This window comes from Chelonia mydas, chromosome 6, assembly GCF_015237465.2.
Source record: "Chelonia mydas isolate rCheMyd1 chromosome 6, rCheMyd1.pri.v2, whole genome shotgun sequence".
NCBI lineage: Eukaryota > Metazoa > Chordata > Testudines > Cheloniidae > Chelonia > Chelonia mydas.
This window is the reverse complement of record NC_051246.2, coordinates 93,181,421-93,209,343: the sequence shown is the minus strand read 5'-3', so window position 1 is coordinate 93,209,343 and position 27,923 is coordinate 93,181,421. Positions and strand designations below refer to the sequence as shown.

The window sequence follows — 27,923 nt, the reverse complement described above, 5'->3', positions numbered from 1 at the left end:
ATGGCGGCGGCCGCAGCCCTGGCGCGGGAGGGTAGGGAAGACGCCTTCCGCCGGCTCTTCCGTTTCTACCGGCGGCGGGACCTGCGGGGCGGGCCCGACTTACGGGCTGTAATTGATTTCTCCGCCCCGGGGGACCAGGTAACTGCGGGGAGTTGGGGGGGATCCCGGGGTCCGCTCCCGGGCACCGGCCGCCGCTTTCGCCCTCAAGTCCCCCGTCCCTCCCCCCCCAGTTCCTCAGACCGACTGGCGCCGCAAGCCTCCTACGCGGGCACTAAGTGCCCTGGGAGGAACAGGAGCGTCAACTCGGCCCTGGGCTATTCACTGCGCTGCCCACCCCCAGCTGTAAGGAAATCGTCAGTTTGGTTCCCCTCAAATCATGAGATGGGCTCAAAACCGTGAGGTGCTAAAAACGCTGGGGCTTTGTCTTGGTTTCCTGGTTTGTGAGCCTTCACCGCTTTGTCAGACTTTTCCCTGCTGCACGCACGCGAGCTAGAAACGTGTGTGCTCGAGGAAGGCGGAAATTCTCGTGTGAGGGCCTGACTCCAGGAGCTGGGGAAATCGCCATGTGACTTGCACTACATTCTGAGAATTGGCATTTCTAGAGGTTGCATGAAAACCTTTTAGAAGAGCCCATCAGGTTGTTTAAAGCGTACTCCGAAGGGCTAAAGTTTCCTCCTTTCCTTTTTATGTGTATGTTAATATTTCTATTTGCCTTGCTGGAAATACTTGTCTTGACTATTTACAGTACAAACAATGATACTGTTAAAGCGGCTGCCCCAATGCAAACAAGCCAACACTGGCTCCTCAGGTTCATACAATCTTTTACCGGCAGTAGTTGATCACAATATCTGTGACTAGCATTTTTCCCATCTGCAACAGCAGATTTATGGATGTGTGTTCTTCACATAGGAGTTGTTTTCAGTGTGGTGGGCTGGAACCTCATGGAAAACTTTGAAATGCACCCAGCTAGAAATCCTTTTCCATTACCTATTAATCTCTCTGCATTTCTAAAGCACCATACTAGCTATACATAATCTCTTAATATGATCATATTCCTCTTGGGTTTTTTTTTTAATTGTGTATTATTAAGACTATTGCAGAAAGGAAGCTGTTTCCTTAAGAGCCAATCTATCTGCTGCTTATTTCCTCCCTAAACCCAGCATCTTCTATCTGTGGTAGCACAATTAGCTGATGTAGAGAAACACGTTAAGAATAGAGGATGACAACTTCAGGGGAGTAATAAACAGAAGAGGCAAATAAGCACTCTCTCTAAAATAACACATAGTCCTTTTCAACTATGTAAGAGAAACATGCTGCATATGACCCAGGATCAACAATTTTTGTCCACAAACCTGGACAAGTTTAGTGGTCCTCCCATAACATTGTGAAGAGCACATCCTGATCGTAGGATGAGCTAGTAATGACCTCCAAATTTAGGTTGCCTAACGCTTTCTACTATAAAAGATTTTTGCAACCCTTTTTTTAGAAGCTCTAACACCTTTATCTCTAATATCTGCTTTGGAGGATAGGGTTAAAATTCAAAATGATCTGCACAAACTGGAGAAGTGATCTGAAGTAAATAGGATGGAATTCAATAAGGACAAATGCAAAGTACTCTACTTAGGAATCAGAGTAACAGCCGTGTTAGTCTGTATTCGTAAAAAGAAAAGGAGTACTTGTGGCACCTTAGAGACTAACCAGTTTATTTGAGCATGAGCTTTCGTGAGCTACAGCTCACTTCATCGGATGCATAGCATATCGTGGAAACTGCAGAAGACGTTATATACACACAGAGACCATGAAACAAAACTTCCTCCCACCTCACTCCCCCGCTGGCAACAGCTTATCTAAAGTGATCCTCAAGTAGAGCCATTTCCAGCACAAATCCAGGTTTTCTCACCCTTCTCCCCCCCCCCCCCCCCACACATACAAACTCACTCTCCTGCTGGCAACAGCCCATCCCCCTTTGAAACCCCTCTTTATAATGCGCATGATAATCAAGGTGGGTCACCTCCAGCACTAATCCAGGTTTTCTCACCCCCCCCCACACCCCCCCCCTTTTTTTTTCCAAAAACCACACACACAAACTCATTCTCCTGCTGGCAACAGCTCATCTTACAATGTGCACAGCAATAATCCAAGTTTAACCAGAACGTCTTGGGGGGGGTTTTGCAGGAAAAAAACAAGGGGAGACAGGCTACCTTGCATAATGACTTAGCCACTCCCAGTCTCTATTCAAGCCCAAATTAATAGTATCCAATTTGCAAATGAATTCCAATTCAGCAGTTTCTCGCTGGAGTCTGGATTTGAAGTTTTTTTGCTTTAAGATAGCGACCCTCATGTCTGTGATTGCGAGGAAGGAACAATCAGTTTCACACATACAAAATGGGAAATGACTGCCTAAGAAGGAGTACTGTGGAAAGGGATCTGGGGGTCATAGTGGATCACAAGCTAAATATGAGTCGACAGTGTAATGTTGTTGCAAAAAAGGCAAACATCATTCTGGGATGTATTAGCAGGAGTATTGTAAGCAAGACACGAGAAGTAATTCTTCCGCTCTACTCCATGCTGATTAGGCCACAACTGGGGTATTGTGTCCAGTTCTGGGCGCCACATTTCAGGAAAGATGTGGACAAATTGGAGAGAGTCCAGAGAAGAGCAACAAAGATGATTAAAGGTCTAGAAAACAAGAGCTATGAGGGAAGATTGAAAAAATTGGGTTTGTTCAGTCTGGAGAAGAGAAGACTGAGAGGGGACATGATAACAGTTTTCAAGTATATAGAAGGTTGTTATACAGAGGAGGGAGAAAAATTGTTCTTAACTTCTGAGAATAGGACAAGCAGCAATGGGCTTAAATTGCAGAAAGGGCGGTTTAGGTTGGACATTAGGAAAAACTTCCTAACGGTCAGAGTGGTTAAGCACTGGAATAAATTGCCTAGGGAGTTTGTGGAATCTCCATCATTGAGGATTTTTAACAGCAGGTTGGACAAATGCCTGTCAGGGGTGGTCTAGATCAGTGGTTCTCAAACTTTTGTACTGGTGACCCCAACTGGTGACCCCTTTCACATAGCAAGCCTCTGAGTGCAACCCCACCCACCCTTGTAAATTAAAAACACTTTTAAATATATTTAACCCCATTATAAATGCAGGAGGCAAAGCAGGGTTTGAGGTGGATGCTGACAGCTCGTGACCCCCCATGTAATAACCTTGCGACCCCCTGAGGGGTCCCGACCCCCAGTTTGAGGACCCCTGGTCTAGATAATACTTAGTCCTGCCTTGAGTGCGGGGGACTGAACTAAATGACCTCTCAAGGTCTCTTCCAGTTCTATGATTGATGTCATCCAGGAATAGTTAATAGGCGGACCATGGGCCAAATCCAGACTGCCAGCCACTTTTGAACAGACCCTGAAAGCTATTTTTTTATTATCATCATTTGTTTTTTTTATTACTTTCTCTGGAGTCTGGACCTTGACTATACCTTGACCAAGAAATTTGGACCTTGACAAAAAATAATTGACTACCCCTGCTGTAGTCCTTTGAAATTCAGCAGGAATGAAACCCTCAGGCTACAGAAGTGACTTTTCTTTTCTCCATGGAATTCTGTTGAAGTTTCAGATATAAACTGTTAAAAAACCACTATTTAATCACTGTGACTTTCACTGCACAGGAGAATGTTGGCAGAATGCCAAAACATCTGAACATGAATATTTTTAAGGCCAGGCTCACACATTGGCTAAAGCAGCATGCATTTTTCTGGGAACAGGAGCTGCTGGAGTAGCTTTCAGGGGTCAAAGAGCCCAGCTTCACGCTCTACTTCCCACAATGCCCCTCCTGAGAGGAGATACATTACCCCAGCAACTTATCCCCTTTTTGGTGGCGGTTCTGCTTCCCCCAACTTCCTGGGTGGGAAGGAGAAGGGAGTCCCACAATGACACCCCCTGACTGTTCTTTAGACCTACCACAAAGCCCCAGCTATCCCTGCCTTGCTTTGGGGACATAACATGGGGAACAAAATCTATCTGTCTCTGCGGGGACCAAGCGAGAAAGCCAGATTGGGCTCTCAGACCCAGCATGTGGCACCAGCAGCCCATCCACCCTTCTTGGATAGCAGTCTTCTGCTGCCAACTAATGTAATTAATTCTGTTTAAGTCAGGGGTTCTCAAACGGTGTCAGCACCCCTCAGGGGGTCACGAGGTTATTACATGGGGGTCGTGAGCTATCAGCCTCCACCCCAAACCCTGTTTTGCCTCCAGCATTTATAATGGTGTTAAATATACAAAAAAGTGTTTTTTTAATTTATAAGGGGAATCGCACTCAGAGGCTTGCTATGTGAAAGGGGACCAGTACAAAAGTTTGAGAACCACTGGTTTAAGTGTTAGAAGTATGTGTTGAAGGTTCAAGCTTTACTAATGAGTCATGATGTGGGGAGTGTTGCAGTTTTACTTATTTTATATTTTATCTTTTTCCTAAAAAAAAAAAAAAAAAAAAAACTAGGAAATTACACTTTAAAAAGACTACATTAAAAATGTTATTTAGGTTGCATAGTCAAGCAATTTAAGTTAGAAAATGCCAGATTTAAAATTGCCTGGGCCATCCACCATACCAGGAGAAGGAAGCTCGATGCGAAGGGGGAGGTTACTCCACAACTGCAGGGCCTATTTCTGTTCCCTCATCCAGTCATGTCTCTAGGCACAGTTCCTCTGGACAGTGTCCACTGACTTCTTAGATGCCTTTGAGGAGCAGTGGGCTCTGTTGGAAGTTCCCCTCAGGATCCTTGCTTCTTTACCTCTGACCTGACCCTTGCTCCTGTTTTTTCATTTGTTATGCCCTATAATCAAGTGATGCTTGAATCCAGTGGTTCCTCCCTCTTAATTGAGGGGGAGGGCCTTTAGTTTTGGGCAGGCCTACAGCCACCAATCTCCAGTACTTCAGATAATGCACTCCTTCCAATTCCTGCAATAAATGAGGTCGGGGCACTGCAGACAACAGCCTCTTCCACTTGCACTACCCTGATTCACCCCTAGAAGAGGTCTGTACTGTGCACTGAATGAGGCGGGGTCCTGTGGAAAAAATAGTGTGTGATTAGGTAATTAAAGACAGTTTTGTAATGCATTTACACCGAAGGATCAAATTAAGGTTGCACAGGCAACCTTCATTCTGGCATCTCCTAACTTTTGAGAGCTTGCTTATGCAACCTTAATAATACTCTTAATATGGTTTGTGTTTGTGTGTAATGTCTATACAGAAGTCCTTTCAAAGTGTTTCTATACCTAGTAGTCTGTAAGACAAATGGTCATAAAATCACATCATTTTTATTGCTCTCTTCCCCCAACATAATGTCCAATATGAAGTTCTAAGATTGCATGACCTGCTAGTTAGAGATTAATAAGAATATAAGGATGGCCATACTGGGTCAGACCAAAGGTCCATCAAGCCCAGTATCCTGTCATCTGACAGTGGCCAATGGCAGGTGCCCCAAAGGGAATGAACGGACAGGTTATCATCAAGTGATCCATGCCATGTCACCCAATCCCATCTTCTGGCAAATAGAGGCTAGGGACACCATTCCTGCCCATCCTGGCTAATAGCCATTGATGAACCTATCTAGCTCCCTTTTGAACCCTAATACTTTATACCATTTGAAAACTCTGATTCCAGTCTGTCACGTACTATAAAACATTGTGGTTTCTAGCTCTAGTAGTTCTTGTAGAGTGGCCATTACATCTTAATTACTGTATTATTGTATGGACAAAACCAAGCTATTAGTTAGACTGATGTGATTTTTTTTTTTTAAGGTCCATTATCTTACAAGCTGCCATCTGTAGAAACAAATGTGTCCAAAAGCACTGCTAGGCCAAGGCAGCCCTGGTGGTTTTAATGTGTGATATCTCAAAATCCATCAGGGCTAGAAACAAATGCACTATGCCTTTAAAAGAAACTGAGATTCCACATACATCATATGCTCATAAGCCTGGGATTTTTCAAGATAGCAGACTTTAAAAACATAAGTGGTTTTCAGCCTAGCAGTTCTTTTTAGGCAATGGTCCATGCTTTCTCCTGAGGGCATTCTGCACCAAAAAATTAAAAATTCTGCGCACAATATTTTAAAATTCTGCAAATTTTATTTGTCAAATAAATGTGGAGGCTCCAGCATGGCATTGGGGAGCACAGCTACTGGCTGCACGGTGGTGGGAGATCACTGTGCAGCTCCCCACCCCGGGGCATGGACTCAGCAGTGAGGCTGCACCCAACCCTGACACAGCGCAGGGACCGAGCCTGCCCCAGAAACACCCCAGTGCCTTTTTCCTCCATGCCAGGTGCACCAGGCGTGGGCAGGCAGGATCCAAGTGTGGAGGGATTTGATGTGGGTTGAGAGAGTTCTGTGTGGGGCACTCTGGGTGCAGGTGGCTCAGGGGGCATCTGGATGCATAGGGGCTTTTGGGGGGGTTCTGGGTGCATCGGTAATGAGACTCTGCAGGGGGACCAGGTGAAGGGGCTCAGGTGTGGGGAGGAGATGGTTGGGGCTCAGTGTGGGGGGGGATAGAGCTTGGCAAGGGAGTCTGGGTGTCGGGGGCTCAGTGGGGTTCCAAATGCTGGAGGAGTGGAGCTCAGTGGCATGGGGATCTGGGTTCAGGTGACTCATCAGGGTACTCCAGATGTGTGGGGGGTGAGGCTCGGCAGGAGGGTCTGGGTATGAGGGGTTCTGGATGCACGGGGGTTGGGTGGATGGGGGAGCAGCTTCCTGTACATGGATCCCTCCCACTGCAGCTGAGCACTGATGGGTGCAGAAAGTGAGGTGGAGGGGGGAGTTTGCAGAGCTTCCTGCAGCCTGGGGAGAAATCTGGGGGTGGGTCTGACCCAGCCCCAGATGCCATGCAGGGGAGGAGGAAGTCCCGTCTTGCCCAGCCCAGCCAGGACTAGCAGCTGAGCCCAGCACAGGGAGGAGACACCAGCCGGGTCCTCCCCAGTCTTGCTTCCTGCCCCAGAGTGATTTACCTCTCTGCTGGCTGCCCTGGGCACCCAAAACATACTGCTGGGGAGGGTCCCATGACCGCTCTTGTGGCTTCCCTTTTCTTCCCTGTCAGAAAGTCATTTTTCTGTGGGGAAGCAAAGAAATCTGCGGGGGACATGAATTCTGCACATGTGCAGTGGCTCAGAATTCCCTCAGGAGTAAAAGAGATTTGGGTTCTTGCTCTAATCCCTTTTCTCAGGTTTCATTTCCGCCCCCACACTCCATCCCTACCGTATTCTCTTTCCTATTTCTCTCTTTGCCTGCTGTCTAACAGCGAGTCTTGCTTAGCTGCCAAGACAACTCTATGCCTTGCAACAGCGCTGTGAGCCTATGACCAGAACAGCATCTAAAAGCAATGCCTTCAACAACCCACTCCTGATACAAGTTTGACAGATCTTGATTGGGTGATAAGATCATGTGCTGAGCCTGTGTTTTTCCTGCAGTGAGGCTGTAAGTCACACCACAGACAGAATCTGCATTTTCTGTTTGTGGTATTCTTTTCTCTTTCCTCCCCTCAAAAATGACAGATAATACCATCTAAAACAGTGGTTTTCAAACTGCAGGTTGCGACACAGTACTGGGTCACAGAATGTAAGGCACTGGATCACAGCGGCTCTGGTTAGCACCGCCGACTGGGCCATTAAAAGTCCCGTTGGCGATGCTGCCCGGGTAAAGCAGGCTAGTCCCTACCTGTTCTGACACTGCGCTGCGCCCTGGAAGCAGCCAGCAGCAGGTCCGGCTCCTAGGCAGGGGGGCCACAGGGCTGCCCAAAGCACCAGCTGTGCACTCCCGTTGGCTGGGAACCAGCCACTGGGAGATGGGGGGTGGGGGGGGCGGTGCCTGCAGGTGAGAGCCACATGGAGCTGCTTGCATTCTTCCACCTAGGAGCCAGGCCTGCTGCTGGCTGCTTCCAGGGTGCAGCGCGGTCCACAGTGCCAGGACAGGAAGGAAGCATGTCTTAGCACCCCCGCTGACTGGGAGCCGCCCAAGATAAGCCCACACCCCAATCCCCTGCCCCAGCACTGAGCACCCCCCAAACCTGGAGCTCTGTCCTGTACCCCAAACCCTCATCCCCAGCCCCACCCCTAGCCCTCACCCCTGCACTCCAACCCTCTACCCCAGCCCTGAGCCCGTCCTAACCCCAAACCCCTCATCCCCAGCTCCGTTGGGTCGTGGGCATCAACAATTTTCTTAAACTGGGTCACCAGAAAAAAAGTTTGAAAACCACTGATCTAAAAGACTGTTGTTAAAAAGGGGTTTTCCCTATAGAAAATGATACAACTAAAGGAACTAAGGGATATTATTAACATGAAAACCTTACATTTCTTCTGCTTTGGCTGGTTTTCATTTTTCTGTGTCATTAATTTTAAAAGATTTGTAATGATGGTTGTTGCAACAGGAGTAAGCTACTGATAACTTGACACAGGACCCTGGAACACACTTAACTGTTTAATGAACAAGGGTTTCATTAACATCTTTTCCTTTTGGTGGGGGGGGGGGGCACGTGCTGAGACTCCCGCTTATCAACACAATATGTGTTCTCCAGGACTTCAGTGTTCCCTCTAATTTTTTACCTTCATGTGCGGAATGAATTTGTTATGTGCACCAATATGGAGGTTTGGAGTGTGGGAGGGGGCTCAGGGCTGAGGCAGAGGGTTGGGGTGTGGGGGCTGGGGATGAGGGATCTGGGGTGAATGAAGGAGCTCAGGACTGGGGCAGAGAGTTGGGGCACAGGGATGAGGGGTTTGGGGTGCAGGCTGCTCCGGGGCTGCGGCGGGGAGAGAGTACTCCCCACAGCCCTCTCTTACAGCAGCAGTTCGGGGCCGGGGTAGAGGCACCTCTCTCCGGAAGCTCCCGGGGGGGATGGTGTGGGGGGGTGTGCACCTCTCCCCGCTGCAGCAGGTCCACGCTGGGGCTGGTGAGGAGGGGCGCCTCTCCCCGCTGCAGAAGGTCCACGCTGGGGCTGGCAGGGAGGGGCAGCTCTCCCTGCCGCAGCCCTGAGCCCCTCTGTGAGGCTTAATAGGCAGAAGCACGGCTTAGAGGGAACTTTGCCGCTGTCCCTTTGGGAAATTTTAAGCACTTCTAAGTACTGAAAGCATCAACGGTGTCTGATCCATTTCTGTGTCTCTGTTCTGTCCCTACCACCATCGCAGGTTACTTGATATTTGGCAATGGATGTATTTTTTTTCCCCCATGGGCTAAAAATGTGTTGGATCTCCTCTTCAGTGAGGAGTGAGTGTAAGGCCAGACAGACTGGGCCAGATATTATACCTTTTGTTCTCCAATAAACTTCTTCAAGCAGCTGAGTTCTCTGATGATGTGAGATGTCTCCAAGCTGTCTTGCTCTGAGGTTTATTTACCTGATTCAATGCATGTAGATCTTTGGGCACAGGAGCAATTTCCATTATTCTGAAGAAAGGGCCGCAGCTGGTGTATTAGCAGCTTTTAGAGGCAGGAGCTGGGAAGTTTGTGGTGACATCCCTGGCTGAGGAAAGAACCTTCTCAGGCACATTCCACGGACAGGAGTCTCTGAGCTAATGACTGTTCATGGTTTGCAGTAATAAAGTTCCTTTTTATTGAGAGATGAGCAAACCAGTAAAAGTGGTTAGGTTCAGGAAACTCCTAAATACCAAGTATTTAGTGTCCCCTGACACATTTCACTCAGATCTAGCTGTTTTCTATAGAATTTAAGATGTCACTAAAACAAAATGTTTATCTATCTATAGATATTTGTTTTTTGATTCAGAAGACTGTAAACTGAAGCCCTGTCAGCTTTGAGTGTGCAGTGAGACTGAAGCTCTGCCTAGGCATTTATACCGCATTCCTTGTGGAGTCCGAGTCGTTGAACTAAGGCTATGTCTACGCTACCGCTGTAAGTCGACCTAAGCTACACAACTCCAGCTCCGTGAATAACGTAGTTGGAGTTGATGTAGCTTAGGTCGACTTACCGCAGGGTCCACACTACACTGGGTCAATGGGAGACATTCTCCTGTCGACTTACCTTGCACTTCTCTTTCGGGGTAGAGTACCTGGGTCGACTGGAGAGCGATCTGCAGTCGATTTGGCGGGTCTTCAGTAGACCCACTAAATCAACCCCAGTGCATCGATCCCCGGAATGTTGATGGGGTGCCAATCAACCCCAGTGCATCGATCCCCAGAACACTGATGGGGTGCTGGGGTAGTGTAGACCTAGGCTGAGAGAGAACATGATCAGTGAAACAATCCAAATTAGGTGCAAAGAATAACACTTAACCCTGTAGCTGCTGGTTCTGATACAAGAAAAAAAGAAATGTGTGGTCTGAGCACAGGATAGGGAACAATTCTACTACCGGTTCTGGCTCTGACTCACTGTGTAGCTTTGGCCAAGACGTTTCATATATCTTAGTTTCCCTTTCTGTAGAATACAGATAATACTTGCCTACCTCCAAAGGGATTGTGATGAGTGACAAATGTTTGGAAAGTGCTCTGAAGGTGGAAAGTGCTCTGAAGGTGGGAAGTGTTATATAAGTGCTACACATTACTATCTAGTGCATCTTGATGAATGTGTCACCACCAGCATGAGGTTGCAACCTGTGAATAGGTGAATACAGTAGCATTCTTTCTGGCCACATGTAATTTTTCCCTGCTGCCCCTACTTCTTTAAGAATGAGGGGTTTCCTTTCTGACCTATGATGTATGATAGAGGCTCTAGCTTCTGTTTGATTTGTCATATACTCATGCTAGTTTAACAATTTGATTGTGCTCCTGCAAGTTCACTAAGGGAATAGTTCTCTGGGAGCATTCCTATCACTAGAGTCACTGAGACACTGATACACTACAGCATAGCCCCACATAGTGCAGTAGAACTCCTTCCTGACTTACACACATAGCAGGAAAGACTCCCATGCTCCTATTTTAACTTAGTTGAATATAAATCAGATAAACTCCATCTGTCTATATTTGAAGGGGTGTCAAATCTTTGCCTTGTTCAGTTGCCTGACTTTTGCTTCTCTCCTGCCAGGTGGTCAGCTCTGACCTAAGCATTTCTTCAGTCAGGGATCAAGATGCCTACAGAGCAGGATTGCGGCCAGTTAGCCAGTGGAAAGCCTATGGCCTGGATGGCTACCCAGGTAAGTGCATCTGACTTCAAGACAAAACATGGCCTTGCCACCTCTGATTTAGTTGTCTCCCTCTCTTGTTCTCCCCACCCTGTACTCTGTGGCCTTAGTGCCCTGGCTGAAGAATTGATATAGGTTTGTCTGTGTATGATAGAAGTTGTAGCCCAAGTGCAGGAGGAAGAGGAACTGATTTAGAGCTTTGAAGGTTGGTATGCATGAAGAGGGAAACAGAAGAATAAACTGAGTTTTTTGAGCTGTTCCACCTCCACCTTCCATCTTGAGACTGGAAATCCGTTGACGTACCCTGTGACGATAATCTTGCATTTCCATAGTACCTTCCATCTCAAATTTCAAATGCTACAGGAATAATTTCACCCATCACTGAAATGCAGTCACCTCTGGGATGAAATGTCACTAATGTTCAACCATGCACAGCAACAGTGCAGAACAGCTGAGCAGAGTAAGAGAAAGGAAATCCCATCTCCAGTTGAAGCTGTCAGTGGAATTTCGGGAGACAGACTTTTCCAGGAGTTAAATGGAGACTAAGAGACTGCAGATCCCAGTAACTAAAGGCTTCTTCTCGTATTTCTGTTGGGTGTATGTCACCTGTGACGTATGCTCTGTAAGCCACTTTGAATGTAACTACAGTTACTGTTCTTGAAAACTAGAATTCCAGGCTTACTGATTTCTCTGCTCTGGAGCCAGCCCACCATTTTTGAAATTGAGATTGCCCCAGGAACCAAATGACAAAACAGGAACAGGAGGGTCAAAGGTGTAAAATCAGGGAACCAAAAGGGGACACTGAACAGGGACCTCCCCCCCCCCCCCCCCCCAACAGCGACTACTGTTCTTCAAAGGTGTCTAAGGAGTTAGTGTACACTTCCCATAGGAATTCTGCTCAGGGCTGCGATTTAACAAGGGTCTGGAAATAGGCCTCACAGTTGCAGAGCATGCTCCTCCACCCTTCCTCCCCCATATCTAGCTTCCTTCTCCTAGTTTGATGGTGGCCATCTTAGCCAGCACCATACAGATGTTGATGAGGAGGTCTTGTGACTTTGTAGGGCTATGGATGGGGTGTGAGGAGATGTGGGAAAAAGTGCAGCCAGAACCTCAGTAAGAGGTTTTGGAGGAGCCAGAAGAGGGGCTGCAACTTGACACAGTCTGTGTAGATGTGCACCAGGCTCTCACTTCAGAAGGGACAGGCGTTGGCAGATTCCGTGAACTGCACCAAATACATGCGTAGGTTCATGGCTCCATGGAGATACCACCAACTAATGTCGTCAGCAGGCCATGAAACCAGAGTGAAATACAGACTGGCCCTTCAGTTCCTTGCCCTCAGCATGTGGCAACTGGTCCTGCTCATTCTCTAGCCATGCCTGTCACAGGTAGACTAGTCCCCTGAAAGGACCAGCCCCCGTGACGTGTGGATTCTATTCCAAGTTTTGCTGTGTGACCTAGGATAATCCCCATCTAATGAAGTGTAATTCATGTATGTTGTAGAGCGCTTTGAGAACACCAGGTATAAATCTATCAAAGGGCAAAGCAGTATTATTATTATTCTGTTCCATACAGACGCCAGCAGAATAAAATTAATACTTCTGGTGAGGGAATGTCTTGTAACCAAAGCTGTCAGAAGGCAGCCCCATGATCTGGAGGGTGTGGGGGATTGAGTGGAATGAGAAATAGTATACTAATAACTTGAGAGCACTTTTTCTAAGATAGTTAATTTACTGTTGAAAGGCCTATAAGATGTGCTGGCAGGAGGTTTTTTCTGTGCCTTTATTACCTCTTTCATAAAGCTTCAATGTAAGTTTCTATCCCACTGAGACTTTTAGCCTTGCTGCTTGTCTTCATCTGTTTCTGATTTTGTCTCTGTTTAACCTTATATGTCGTCAGAGTTCAAAAGAACCCAGCTGAACAAATCCTGGAAACTTCTTTTGCTTTCTTTACCATATTGATAGTCCTGGAGAGATTCTAGATCCACATGACAGATATAACGTGGACTGGTGGCAGGGAAAGCGTCCCCTGTGCACTTTGCACCCACCAGTTTGCCTCAACCCTGACATGGGAGGGACCCCTTCTCTGGTTTCAGGGCTGAATTATGAGGGAACATTCCAAGAACTAAATCTTATTCAGCCCAGAGAAAAGGAGGCTGTGAGGAATATTTACCTGCCCACTCCAGCCACCTGTAATTAGTGGTTAGACTGGAACACTGTTTCTTCTCCTGTCATTGCTTTTTCCTCACACCAAAGCTAATCATTGTCTCCACTGCCAGCAGCCTTAGTGCCTACAGTCCTTTACTTTGGGCAGAATAAACCCACTGGGTATGGGATTAGTTTGTCTCTCTGGTACTTTGGTAACAGACTTCATCCACCCATGCATAGAGTCAGTGCTGGAGCACATAAGAGAGTTTCTCAGTGTCCCTCCAACGCTAAGGGTTTAGAAAAATGGATGGACACCTAACTGTATTCTTTCTTTTTTCTTTCCGACTGCATGGACAGGGTTTATTTTCATCTCAAACCCCTTTCTTCCGGGCTGCCAGCGACACTGGGTGAAGCAGTGTCTCAAGTTGTACCCCCAAAAACCCAATGTGCGCAATCTGGACATGCACATGGCTGCTGAGGAGACCATTGATCTGTGGGGGCAGAGCCAGGAGCACCTGAGGTGAGTCCTGACTGTCCGAATAACCTCAGATTACCAAATAAAACCAGAAGGATTTGGCACCTAGCTAGTGGAATTTTCCCCCAGGTCAGATTGGCAGAGACCCTGGGGTTTTTTCCCTTCCTCTGCAGCATGGGGCCTGGGTCATTTGCAGGTTTAAACTAGAGTAAATAGTGGATTCTCTGTAACGTGAAGTCTTAATTGTGATTTGAGGACTTCAGTAACTCAGCCAGAGTTAGAAGTCCATTACAGGAGTGGGTGGGCAACGTTCTGTGGCCTGCAATGTGCAGGAGGTCAGATTAGATGATCATGATTGTTCCTTCTGGCCTTGAAGTCTGAGTCTAGTATATTTGCAGGGGATGGAACTGGCAGAATATTGCACAAGAAGAAGGGTTTCACACGGTATTATGGACTTGAACATCTTAAATTCAAGTTAGGTCTTCGCACTGCTTGGTGTGCACCTTTGCTAAGCCTCCTTCTTCCAGCCCAGGGAACAGGACCCTCCAGTTGCTATGAATCCATTAGACAGTGACAAGCGTGTAAGTAGGATAACCGTTGCCTCTCTCCATTCTCATCCTAGAGATCAGGGGCTGTACCACAGTGAGCCCAGGCAGCAGGGATTGTGAGGTCCCTCTAAGCCTTAGATTGGAGCCAGTGCTCTAGAGGCGAAAAGCCTCTTTCCAAACTCTCTGAGCCTGCCAGGCAACCCGCCTCACACTTCCAACCTGGCAGTGAGTGTCCTGTAGGTGAAAGGCTCCACAGCCCATTCCTAGAACCGCTTGAGCCAGCCAGTCTTGTGTCTCACCTTCTAATCTTGTTTTGATTCCAAAGGTTCCATAACCAGGAGACACTTCCTGTAACCGGTTTCCTTTTGTGTTCCTCCTTGCCTGCAAACCTGTCCATTCCCTCTCCCTTCCAGAAGATGCTCTTAACATTTTATCAAGAGAGCAAAAATGCCCTGCTGTATTGAAGAGGTGGAGAGCCACTGTAGCCCCATTATGAAAGCAAAATGCTTTCCCCCTCATTCCTTCAAAACTGCCTTGAGAAATTGCTTCTCTTTTCTCCTGGGGTTCAGTAGGAGGAAGGTACTGTAGTCTAGAAATGTTGTATTGTAATGCTGATGCTGATTCAGCTGAAAGCAGTGCTGCAAGAGTGTGATGCCTGAGGGAACTTTTAGTAAGCACTCACTTGAGAGAACGAGCAAGCAAACTGATGCATGGGCACTTTCACTAGGGGAGAGCGAGTGACCCAGCCAGCTCATCTGTCTTCTTGAGGCAAGGGCTTTTTGGGGTGCAGAGAGAGTTGCTGGATTAAGGAAGGACCCACCTTTAAGGTTGGGCACACTTTTAAGATAGCTGTGGATGCAGGAACTCCATGCTCTAGAGAAATCTTGGAGTTCCCACTCCCTGAAGGCCCCTGTCAAGCACTCATCACTGGCAGAGGGGAAGTTGGGTGTCCTCCTAAATATTGGGAACTGCTAGCAGTTCCAGAGGGCTTAGTGCATTCCTCCGCCATCTTTCTGAGGGAGTTCAAGTTATAGTGGCAATTGCCACCAGGGGATTGAGGAGGAAGCTGATGCCAGCAGGAAGACTTGGGCTTTGGAGCATAATACATTATATAAGAGTAAATAAACCAAAAACCTTGAAACTCCATTGCCTCCCCAGAAGAACCATCAAAAGCCTTTTAGCACATGCAACAGTCAGGCTTTTAAAATACGAGTGAATTTAGTGCTATTGAAAGAGAAGAATTAGAGCCCTACTTATTCCAAGCAGGTTCTGTTCATGCATCCTTGCATATCTTTGCCAGTGCATCTCATTCCTGACCCACAGCCCTCTCCTTTTCCAGTCCTGAGCTCCTCCCTCTCCCAGAGCTGTGCTTTGATGCATCTCATGCATGCTCTGCGGTTCTCCCTGCTATTAATTAACTGGGCACCCCGCATAGTTCTGCTAATGCATTTCAGTTTTAACCTGTAGGCTCCCTGCTATTTCAATTTTGTTCCCCTTCCACACATGCAGCTCTGCTCTACTGATACCCCTCAGTACCTGCAGCACCCCTGGCTATTCCAGTCCTAGTAATTTATCATTTCCAAAAGTATGAAACATCACCTTCCTCTCCACAGCAACCACTTGTGAAATTACACACAAAGTATTAAGGCCTCTGGGCAAATAGGCTGTTGAACATGTAAGAAGTGAAGATCCTGGTGTCACAGAAACACCTCTAGCATTGTAAGAAAAAACAGGTGAAGAAAAACATTGAAAATGGAGGTTCTAGTAGAATTGTTTTTTAATTGCACATGTTAAGTTCTCCTTGAAGTGCGCGGGAGTCGTAGCTTCTCCCTTGAAGTGCAGTGCCATGTGCCTCTAGGCTCCACTGGTTACTCAGTCCAGCAGATATTTGAAAGTTACTGTATTGCTGCATTACAGTAACTGCAGTTCCCAGTATTGTACGTTGAAGAAGGAAACTGGAACGGGAGCTGTGGAAGTTGGCCTTTAAAGACCTGTCCATGGTGCAGGCTAGAAGCTGTGCTCCTATCTACAGACCCGTCGTTTAGAGGGCAGAAAAAGTGGAAAGGCAACAGCCAAACACTGAAGTTTGGGTCAGACTTGGCAGAGGCAGCAGAAACAGCATGCTTCTTGTTTGCTAAGAGAGAAGGTGTATAATTGGGTTAACAAGCCTTATAACTGAAAGCCAACCTGCCTGGCGCTATTATTTATCAAAATGCTTGGATACAGATCCTCTTTCACAGCAGAGCAAACAGTAATAAAATAATGAAAGAGGAGCTGCAGATGCTGGGATAAATGACTGGGAGGTGTTTCATCTGCATGCAGCCCCCTCCATATTTGCCACTGACATGCTGTCATGTGACTTCTTATAGCTCTGCCCTCTTGTGAATCCCTACAGGCATCCCACCATCTCCTAGCGCAAGAGAACATTCCAAGAGGCTATTCCCCTCCCTATCCCTCCATCCGTTCTCAGCCGTGGAAGAATACTACTCTGCTAGCTCAGGCCAGTGGCTCTATCTGCATTAGGGCTGTCACTTCAGCAGACAGTTGTTGTGTCACAAGATGGTGACATTTCCATTCACAGACTGTCTTCCTTAGAAATACTTGGAGAACTCTCTTTTTGTCCTGCATGCCAGTCTGGATGGTTGTCAGCAGTATTCTCGAATCATAGATATTACAAGATGGAGCAGACTTGTTAGTTCATCCGGCATATATCTCACAGCCAGTGCAGCATTACTCCTTCCATGACGTCTTCTGGTCACAGTCTGTCATCAACTCTTTTTGTAAATGCACCAAGCAACAGAGAATCTATCCCTTCTCTTTGGTGACTGTTACACAGCCTGACCCATCTAACTCACTGTCCTCTAGTTCAGACTAAATATTCTCTTTCTGAATTTCATCCCTTTTTTCAAGTTATACCCCATGTGTTGCCCTACATAATTCTTCCTCCTCTTTTTTTGTTTACACCCTTCAGATGTCCATAGGCTGACATGTTCCCTCCCCACATTAGCTGTAGTTTAGCCAAGCTGTACTTATTTAGTTTTTCCATACCTTTTAAAGCTACTCCTTCAGTCCACTGATCACCTCTGTTGATCCCATGATAACTCCAGTAGCTCCTATATCGAAAGTGAAGTGATGGCAGTTTGTTCCAGGCCCCTACATTTTGTACAAATGTCATAAACTGAACTTTCACAGCAACTGCGCCAAGGAAAAGATTTGGGTACTGTAAGTGAAAGATCCACTGTGAGGTGTTTAATTTGCTGTTTTACGGATGAATGTCTCCCATTTCTACATGCAGCAATGTCAGAGAATGTCAAGGAAGGAAATAAATTTCCTTTCTATTGTCTCTTTAATTTTGTCTTTTAGGAGCAAAGGTTCCAGCAAACGGGAGCCCAGAAGTTTACTGGAGAAGCTACGCTGGGTGACTGTAGGTTACCATTATAACTGGGATACCAAGGTATTTGAAGGGAATCACTCTTTTGTCTCTCCTTTTTCCTGCATGCTCTGAATGGAGGGTGCAGTTCTGTTAGAAAGGGAGGGGAGAAGGACATCCCAGAATGCAATGGCAGTGAAATCTGTATGTTCCCACAAGGCTCTTTCTCAAGGAGGGCCTTGAGCCAAAGCTTGACTTCATGGGAGTGTAAATCCTATGCTTGTGTTGGGGATTTAATGGCAGATGTGTGAAGCCATGTGTCATTTCCTTTGGGAGGTAGTGCAGTGGGGCACATCTGGCCTGCAGGCCTGAGCCTCTGTTCAGAGTATCTCTTCCTCACTGAAAGGAAGTGGCCTTTGAAACAGTGTAACTTGGTAATTGGACATATCTCCTGATCTTGGGTATGTGAAGGTGGAAACTACTTCTGAGGGCAGGTCTACACTACAGTTTAAGTCGATATAACTTACATCACTTAGGGGTGTGAAAAAGCCACCCCTGAGCGACGCAAGTTAGTGACCTAAGCAGTGTCCACACCAGCGCTATGTCGGTGCGGGAAGACGCTCTCCCACCGACATAGCTTCTGCCTCCTGCAGAGGTGAAGTAATTGTCCCAATGGGAGAGCTCTCTCCTGTCGACATAGAGCATCTTCACGCTGTGCCGATATAGCGCGATTAGTGTAGACTAGCTGTAAAAAGACATTTCCTCTTGGTGAGGGGTAGAGGAGATTGTTGCTGGGGTGGCTGTGAACTTCAAGCCTGAAGCAATAGCAAAGCCTCGCCAGCCAGCAGGACTCATGCGGTTATTGAAGATCTCGGAGACAAAAATGGCCTTTCTAATCAGACTCTCAATCTGAGGGAGGCTGGGAGAGGAATGCAGAGCAGAGCAAGAGCACAGTCTATCAGCGCGCTGCAGACACTCTTAGCCAAATTACCTGCAGCCTTATCTGTACAGAGTGAGCCTATTACTGAACAGCCTTAATGAAAATGCGTCTGCTCCCTCCCGGTCTCCCCTGTCGGAGATATTCAGTGAGGAACAGAAAAGTGGAAATGGTGGGGTTGCAGTTCTCTGTTTGATATTTTTTTGTTCAAAGAGGAGGCAGAGCTAGTTGGCTCTGGGCTTTGGTGATGGGATACACAGAGCCTTTCACCTCTAGGTTCCCAACCTGAAGTAATGACTAAGTAGGTCTTCTCTGACAGCTGCTCAGTAGCCCATGTAAAATGTTGAGTGTCTCAGTGCAGTTCCTAGTGGCCTCAAGTCTACCACCCAAATCACCATATCACATGGCACTAATTAGCATGTGCGTCTTGTGGCAGTCTCAGCACAGACCCAGAATTGAATGGGCTACTGCGCCTGAATTTATTTCATTCCCTCCAAGGGTGTTCATCCAGAGCAGGGTGTGAGGGACGTTTGCCTTGCTGCTGCCCGTGTGTGACCATTCTGGAGTAATATAAGATGTCACTCTCCAGCTGTCAACCTGGCACTAGCATGCAATAAACTGTAAAACAAGCCCCTGAGTTCTCACTAAATGTTTTTTAAAATTGATTTTACTGCTTTTGGGTTCTGTTTTTCCTGAGCATTTCTCTTCTCTATGCCCTCCCTTTTCCAGAAGTACTCAGCAGATCACTACACTCCTTTCCCCTCAGACCTTGCCTTTTTGTCAGAGCAAGTGGCTGCTGCATGTGGCTTCCAGGGCTTCCAAGCTGAGGCAGGGATCCTGAACTACTATCATTTCGATTCTTCGCTGGGAATTCACGTGGATGAGTCTGAGCTGGACCATTCTCAGCCTCTCTTATCATTCAGGTGAGCCGGGGGAAGGGCTTGTGTATTGTGGAGGGGCAGCACATCCATTTATCTTCTGCTGAATGCATGTTTTTGTAAACTGACTTAAGGTTACGGGAGACCCATGAAACTTAGTGCCAAATTGTCTGTTCGTAACCTTTCACCTCCAGAGACTTGAAGAGCAGGGATGCTGTAGGTCAGGAGTGAAGTGCATAAGCAGAGCTGTGCATGAAAAGGGCACAGGCTTTGAATTACAGCGGATGCTGCTCCTCAGGATTGAGGGGCACGTCAGCAGAGTTGGAGACCCAAGACTGGAATAGCTGAATGGCAGGCGAGTGCTGAAGGGCAGGAATGAAATCCATCAGCAGAGCTCCTGCCCAGCTTAAACCAGTGCACAGTTAGTCTGTTTTATGTGCACTAAACTTAAAGTTGTAACAGAGGGTCCATCTGGCATATAAAGAGGAATTTAGCTGATTAAAATCCTCCTGTTTCTGCACATAATTATTATTTCACTAACTGAGATTTCCCTTCTGTGTGTATTTTCTCTCTCTCCTTTCGCCCCCACCCGCAACCTCTCATGCTTCCCAGTTTTGGACAATCCTCCATATTTTTGTTGGGGGGCCTGAAGCGTGATGAAGCCCCGACAGCCATGTTCATGCACAGTGGGGACATCATGGTAATGTCTGGCTTCAGCCGCCTGCTGTACCATGCTGTCCCACGGGTCCTCCCCAACCCTGAGGGGACAGCTTTGCCCTCATGCCTAGAGCAGGCATTCCCCTCAGACTTTCCTGACCGCTCAGTCATTGAGCACTGCTCTGAAGAGGACTGGCAGATCTGTACCAAGTATTTGCAGACTTCCCGCATTAACATGACCATCAGACAGGTGCTGCCTGTGGGTCAGAGCTTTCCAGATGAGTCCAGGAGAGAGAAAGAATGGGATGCAACCTCTGAAGGCTGTTACCACCAGGAGGATAGTGAAGTCAAGCGGCACAAACTCAATACAGACAGCTGAGATCTGGAGACCACTCTTGGGCCTTTGGCTTGGACTGGGCCAGTAACCTCCCAGGTGGGGCAGATGGTTCAGGTGACCATATGGAGCCCCATCCAATTGTGGAGGGAATAGGGGACTCCAGCAGAATAGTTGTGATCTTTAGTGCTAAAATGGTGGTGGTGGGGAAAGGGGAGGGTCTGTGAAGCGGAGGAAGGATGCTCATGTAGCCAAAGCATAGGGGTGGGACTCGCTTCTGTTTCCAGCTTTGTCATGAAATTGCTGTGTGACGTTGGGCAAATAACTTCCTCTCTGTACCTTAGTTTCCCCATCTGTAAAATACCCCCATCACAGGGATTTCGAGGCTCAATTCATTAAAGCTTGCTAAAGCTCTTTGAGATTCTTGGTTAGAAGGTGCTAGCAAAGGGAAGGGTGTGGTTGCTCTTATGTTAAAGTAAATTATTTGATTTACAAAGCCCAGTTGAAGTGCACTGCTGATCATGCACAAGTTTGAATGGCAACATGTGTCTGAATGAGCATCTGCTTACTGTGCTTTTAATATGAGGCCACATCTGCAGCTCATACTGACTCAGCTCTCAGAAACCAGAGGCTACCCTAAACATGCTCTGCAGAAGGCTTGCTGTATTAGCTGGAGTCCTGCCCTCTGGCTCTCTGTTTACACCCCACAACCTGCAGCAGAGACTCATCTCATGAGTAGGACTGGGCTCTTTTAAATACCTCAGATTTTAGAGCACAATAATTAGGGCCAGCCTTCCGTGGAATACCTAATGATTTCTGTTCAGGCCTCCTCCCCATGTCCCTGTGTGGCTGAGCTCTAGACCCTATTCTGTCAGAATCGATCCCTCTAGTTGTCTGCAGAATGTAGTCTCTGCAGTCCCTGCTTGGCTCCTTTAAGGAGCAGCATGAGGAGAATGGCTTACAAGCAGGAACAATGAAGTTGTAAATTAAGTACCAAAAAAAGAAATTAATCAGTGACTATCGCTATTGCCAAAAGGTAATTGTATTTAAACAAAATAAGGAAAACACTGGCTTCTGTGCCCATCTTCTTTAGGACTCAGACCTTCCTATCTGCTTTTTAATGCAATTTTAATTGTTTGAGGGCAACGCTCTATCCCAGGGGTATTTTGTCATGCTTTCCCCATGAATACACTTACTCTGTTTTTAAATTAAAGATTTCTATCTCTCTTGGAGAGTTTTTTTTCTTTTCTTCCATTTAGTTATTTTTCTGTATTGTTAATGCTGCTGCATCCCTCTTGCTGTTTCCTTCAGGGTTCTCTTGGATGTGCTAACCGTGCTATCCACCAGCTATGTAAAAGGAACCCTGCATAGGGCTTCAGGGCCACTTGGATTATATGCTTGGTTTTTTTGTTGGGCTGCGTGAGAGAGGTGCTACCTTCAGTGCCTCTTGGCTAAGTTCAACTCCAGCATGGATTTGGTATCTCTTCCTGTTGGGGAATGACGTCTGATGTATTTATTAATTACAGAACAAACTCTTCAGACCAGGGACTGTCTTTCTTTGTGTGTGGACAGTGCCTTGCACAATACCAATACATAATATTGGTGGGCTCCTGCAAATGGATGGATAAGGGGATTAGATGGAGCTTTTCTATCTCTGACCTTTGTGGTGCTGCACCAAAAATGCTCCCCAAATGTCTTAGTCCTTATGGACTTAACATTTTCCTCATACGTAAGTCTTGGGGGAGCAGAGGCTGTCATGAATAAATGCCCTAGTGTGGCTGCATGAAAACTAAAGGTCTGGCATTTGAATAAGCCCCAGAAAATATCAGAGAGCACATTAGCAGCATCTAAAGGGCAAAATTCTTGCTCTGTTTTGTAAAGGGCTAAGTTAGAGTTCATTGAGGGCTGAGAATTCATAATGAATTCACTACTTGCTTTGATCTGCATTAATCCAGATCTTTGCTTCAGTCTTGAGCATTCCAGTCATAATATGCTCATTAGCAACTGGAAAAGTGTCTAAAATCAGCTCTGTCCAAGTTTAGAAGGTGAGTGTTACCACTGATCTTTTTAAGGGACTACGCCCAGGTCGATAGGCTCAAGATGCAGATGATAACCCTTGTCTCCTCTGGGTGGAAGGGGAGACATTCTATTTTTAAACATCCCCAGCATAGGTGTAAATCCAAGAAGTCTGCAAGGAGAGCAGCAAAAGTCCATCTGCTCGGCAAACATTGAAAACTAGATAGGACAAAGCCCTAATGCAGGGGTCTCAATGCGGGCCGCCTGTGGGGTTATTTTCTGCGGCCTGCCAGCTCCCCGCGGCCTCCCCAGCATTTACCTAGAGCGGCTCCGGCCAGGCATGCACTGGGGACAGGACAGGCTCCCTGCCTGCCTGCCTGCCCGCCCTGCCCCGGCACCGCTCCGGGAAGCAACCGGGACCTGTGGGAGGGGGCGTACCGGGGTCTGTGTGTTGACCTGGCCGCTCCTCCAGGTACCTCCCCTGAAGTTCCCATTGGCCGGGAACGCCCATTGGCTGCAGTTCCCTGTTCCCGGTCAATGGGCACTTCAGGGGAGGTACCTGGAGGAGCGGCCAGCGCAACACACAGACCTCTGTTCCCCCCCCCCCCTTCGCATCCCCTGCCAGGTCCTGGCCGCTTCCCAAAGCAGCGCGGGGGCAAAGCAGGCGAGAAGGGAGTCTGCCCTGCCCCCGGTGTGCGCTGGGCTGGACCCAGCCCCCCAAACCCGTCCTGCACTCCAACCCCCTGCCCTGAGCCCCCAGCCGCACCCCATACCCGTCCTGCACTCCAACCCCCTGCCCTGAGCCCCCTGCCGCACCCCATACCCCTCCTGCACTCCAGCCCCCTGCCACATCCTGCACACCTCCTGCACCCCAACCCCCTGCCCTGAGCCCCCGATGCACCCTGCACCCCTTCTGCACCCCCTGGGAGCAGGGAGAGGGTGGAGTTGGAGTGAGGATTTCAGGGAAGGGGTTTGAATGGGGGCAGGGAAGGGGTGGGAAGAGGCAGGGCAGGGATGGGGCATCATGGAAGGGGTGGAGTGGGGGCGGGGCTGGGATAGTGAGGGGAGGGTCAGTGGTGCGGCCCTCGGGCCAATGTACTAGTCCTCATGTGGCCCCCTCATGGTCATTTGAGTTTGAGAGCCCTGGTTTAGAGAGAAGCAAATCAGAAGGGGTCATGATAGGAGTCCTGAAAATAATGAATGGGCTAGAGAAGGTAAACCAGATGCTTGTATTTTTGCTTTCTCATAATACGTAAACAATGAGACATTCAGTAAAAGGCAATAAATTTAAAGCCCATGACAGAAAATGATTTTAACATAATGGCAATTTAATCTGTGAAACTCACTGCCCCATGATATTCTTGATGCTGAATTCAGTAGGATTCAAAATATGATCAGAAACTTATACAGATAATGAGAACAGCAACAGTTACATTAGATAATGTCAAACATTATTAGAAGGGCTATAGACCTTTCTGTTTCAGGGTACAAACCAACCACTAACTAATAGGGATTAAGTGAAATTTTCCTTTGGGCAGGTACTGTCATATATTCATGGTATTTTCTTGCGCCTTCCTCTGATAGATCTGGTACTGGCTATTGTCAGAGACAGGACACTTGACTAGAGAGACCATTTGTCTGATCTGGTGTGGTAGGTCCTAGGATTTTCCTAGGCAGAAATTTTTTGAAAACCCTTCTGTTCCCCTATATACAGTATACCATAATAAAACCAAACACAGAATCTCCCTTGCACCTTTAATGCAGACTTGGCCTGGGCCTCCCAGCAGCAAGTCTACTCAGAGCTGCATTGCTCCTGGGGTCCCAGTGGGGGAAGAGGAACTTCTGGAGCATCATGGGTTAGTTTAGTATAAGCAAGCTCTCTCCCACATCCTCTTTCCTACTATTTTAAAGGTACATCCTGCCCCAAGAGGATTTGAATGTGTGCACACCACTCTGAACAGGTTAATCAGCTAAATTCTTATCTTCCTGAGATAATAAAAGCATTTGCAGGTTGGCAGGGAGCCGGATTTGAGATTCCCATTGAAATCCAGGGCCTGTGCACAGAGAGACATTGGAAGTAGCAGCTGCTGCCTCCACTGCTTGTGAGGAGAAGGAGAATGTTTAATGTTTGCAGTAGCTTTTCCTTTCTTCCAAATAAAGAGGCATTGCCTTGTCTCTGAGCAGGTCACAGCAAATGCAGACGTTCCCAATCTCTTTTTGCTTCTCAAAGCCGATTCACTACCGTTGACTGATATCACCAACGTATCCCCTTAGCCGGACTCCAGCCTTTTCTTCTGTTGCTGATGTTAAATATCCTCCCACCTGTGAAATGAGTTTGGCTTCAGTCTTGTTCCCGCTGAGTAAGTATTCACATGCTCAACTCCATCAGCTTCATTGGCACCTGTGTTGAATGGGCTGTGGAGACTGAGTTCCCCCCTCCCTCAAGCTGATTCCTAGAGATCAGGACTGAGCACTGCTGATGGGATAGCACAGGGAAGTTCTCACACCTGCTGCCCATGAGGTACATGTTCCTATGTAATAGGTCATAAGGCTTGTCCGAGATGTCTTTCAGGCAGGGAATCTCGAAGTACATCACAAAAGTGGCTCAATATCATTATCCCCTTGCTACCAATAGGAAAAATGAGACACAGGTGAAGTGAGGCATAAAGAACCATTGTCCAGAACTTTAAATTGAACTCAGATCTCCTGACTCCCAGTCATGTGCTCTAACCAGTAGACACGCTGCTTCTCCACGGAGACTTCATTCACAAGTACTGTCAAGTCAGCACCTTATACGAGCATTTAAATTTATCTAAAAAGAACCTGTAACTCCTTCCCAAACTGCATTTACTATAGAAGGCTGGAGGGTTGCTGCCCTGGACAGAGAATCAATAAAGGCCGTGGCTTTCCAGAGCTGATCATCACACCAATCATTTCTGTCCATTTTCTGTTCTAGTGGCTGAGATAAACTTTTTTTTTCTCCTTAATGGAAAGCCCCATTGATTAAGGTGGGGGAAAATGGGGAGTGCAATTTTGCTGTGGCAGATTAGAACTATAATGAGGCAGAGATGAGCTGAAGGGGGAGAATCGGAGATGGCTATTGATTTTTAAATGGTGGAGGATCTGCAGCAGAGCGCAGACCTTAGAAGGAAGACTCATCTTTCATGTCGTGCTGCTTCTTTACAGATAATCAGTCCTGGGGAAGGGTTGTTTGGTGGTGGTATTTGCGCGTTTACTTTTGAGAGGAAGATTTAAGCTTGAATAGACTCATCAGAGTTCATGCATTTGGGCAGATCTCAAAGATACGGAACTAGGAATCAGGGGCTGCACCTGAATAAATCTTGGGCTGAATATCAGGAAACACTAATGGTGACATTGGTGAGAATGGATCAGACTGTGGAAAAGTTCCACCAAAGAAAGGGGTGGAAGCCCCATTGCTCAAAGCCCAACAGAATAGACAAGAGGGAATAACCCTTCATTGTCATAGGAATGGATTATTTTAGTGCTAATCAGTCTTTTCATCTCCAGTTTCTGTGTTCTGGGACCCATCATTTCTATGATTGAAAATTCTAATCAAGCTCTGACTTACCCTGCTCCTGTGGTTGAGAGCAGTCTTAGGTGTGGGTTTCTCTGATCCCTTTTCAGCACCCTTGGCCATAAATAGGCCCTGCCTTCTGGTTGTCTATCTGGAATTTCTACAAGACTAAAGTTGCCCTTTAGTCTGACCCAAGTAGCATCTGCCCAGCACCTGAAGAGTCTGAGAAAATTCCAGGTCAGCTGTGTTGATCTGTGATCAATTTGAGTTTGTCTTAACTCACTTATGGCCATCACAGACCTGACTTCATAAAAGGGGGATGATGGTGATGGGAGGTCATGATGGCCCTGCCACAGCAAGTAAATAACTTGTGGCAACCTTATGCCCTGGGTGAATGCTGCAATAGACCCAATTCCTGTTCTGTGGCCTGCTCGCTCACTCCACAGGCCAGGAAGAGTTGGGCTTGCTGCAGGCTCTATCCCGATGGCAATACGAGCAGTGCTGTCTTCTCCCATCCAAGAATCTTCTATTCTTGACATTGATCTTGCTCCATGGAGTCATGAAGCTGGGAATGACGTTACCTCTGTATCTCTTCTGGCTCCTGTGGGGCTAGCAGTTTGTAAAAGGTGCTAATGCTTCTTTGATCTGGGTTCACTTTCCTTCCTCAGTATTTATTACTCTTTCCCCAGCTTCCAAGCATGGTGCTGTAGTCAGTGCTTTCAGGTTTCTAATTTCTCTGCAGCCCCATCCCTATCAGCAGCTAAGATGCTGCTATGCACCCTACTATAGTGAGACCCCTTGGTGAATCCCAAGAAAGCCTCTGTCTCCTGCAGCACAGGTCCTTGCTAGCAGGGAGAGGACTACTTTCGCCCATCTTTTTCTACTAGTAGCAGAACACAGCACTCACAACAGGCTGTGATGTGTCATGGTGTATATCAAATGCAGCTATAGATAAGGTACTGTCTGATGCTCATCAGACCAGTAGTACTGTACCAAGTCAAACTGCTACAGCCTTTGCTGTACTAGCAGCTTCTCCTCCTCCCTGGGTGTTACACTGATGGAGTCTCTGGCTTTCCAGTTTCTCTCATGCTTATACCCCTCAGAAGAGAAACAAAGGCTCAGTGTGCTTCTTTCTTCTTGCCTTTCTCTGTCTTGGGTCCTGAGGAGGAGGAAGTGGGGCAAAGGCAGCAGCAGCAGATGTGATTCCCCAAGACCTGTCTGTCTTCTTCAACATTATGGAAAATCATGCTGAGATTGTACCAACGCACATTCTCTCCCTGAGTGCTATGGTCTGATCCTACAGCATTCATTTGAGTCAGAGCTGGAACCAAAGTTGTGTATGTGGTGAGGGTGTAGGCTCTGATTACAGAGGTCTCCAGGTTTACACAGCATTCAGTTACGTTAAGTGTTGGATTATGGACTGTACTGCTGTCTGAGACGACCAGTCAGCTCTGTACTAGTAGTAGGGCTTAGGTAGAGAAGATGAGGGACAGATTAAGACCTTGTCTATACTACAGAATTTTGTCAACACAAGTTATGCCGACATACAGCCACCACCGTAATTAAACTGCTGGTGCATGTCCACATGATGCTCCTTGTGTCGGTGGAGCGCATCCACAATAGCAGCTCTTGCTTCAACACAGAGCAGTGCATTGTGGGTAGCTATCCCATTGTGCAACTGGCCACAGGGTACTTTGGAAAGGGTTTGCAATGCTACATGGGAGCAGATACAGTGTCACATGATGACGGTTTCTCAATCCCATCATTCTATGGGCATCCCACTAGATTGCCAGCTGCTTTTCAACTACCCTCTTAACCTGGAACCCAGCCATCTCTGTTGGAAAGCATGGATCCTGCACTGCTGTTCAGTATTGTGCTGTGAGTTATGAACACAAGGCTATAAGAGGAGCCCAACATGGG

At 47.2% G+C, this 27,923-nt stretch overlaps 1 protein-coding gene across 1 annotated transcript; it reads left to right on the top strand.

Moving 5' to 3' along the window:
- ALKBH1 (alkB homolog 1, histone H2A dioxygenase) lies at nucleotides 1–21,684 on the top strand. Its single transcript, XM_037900761.2, has 6 exons — nucleotides 1–138; nucleotides 11,013–11,121; nucleotides 13,611–13,773; nucleotides 17,640–17,730; nucleotides 19,313–19,506; nucleotides 20,074–21,684. Exons 1-6 carry the CDS (start codon nucleotides 1–3, stop codon nucleotides 20,495–20,497), a joined length of 1,119 nt encoding a protein of 372 aa, XP_037756689.1. The 3' UTR covers nucleotides 20,498–21,684.
- The last annotated feature ends 6,239 nt before the right edge of the window (nucleotides 21,685–27,923 follow it).

Coding starts and splice junctions, on each gene's coding strand:
- ALKBH1 (XM_037900761.2), top strand. CDS start 1: ATGGCGGCGGCCGCAGCCCTGGCGCGGGAGGGTAGGGAAGACGCCTTC. Junction 17,731..19,312: donor ATTATAACTGGGATACCAAG/GTATTTGAAGGG, acceptor TCCCTTTTCCAG/AAGTACTCAGCAGATCACTA. Junction 19,507..20,073: donor CAGCCTCTCTTATCATTCAG/GTGAGCCGGGGG, acceptor CATGCTTCCCAG/TTTTGGACAATCCTCCATAT.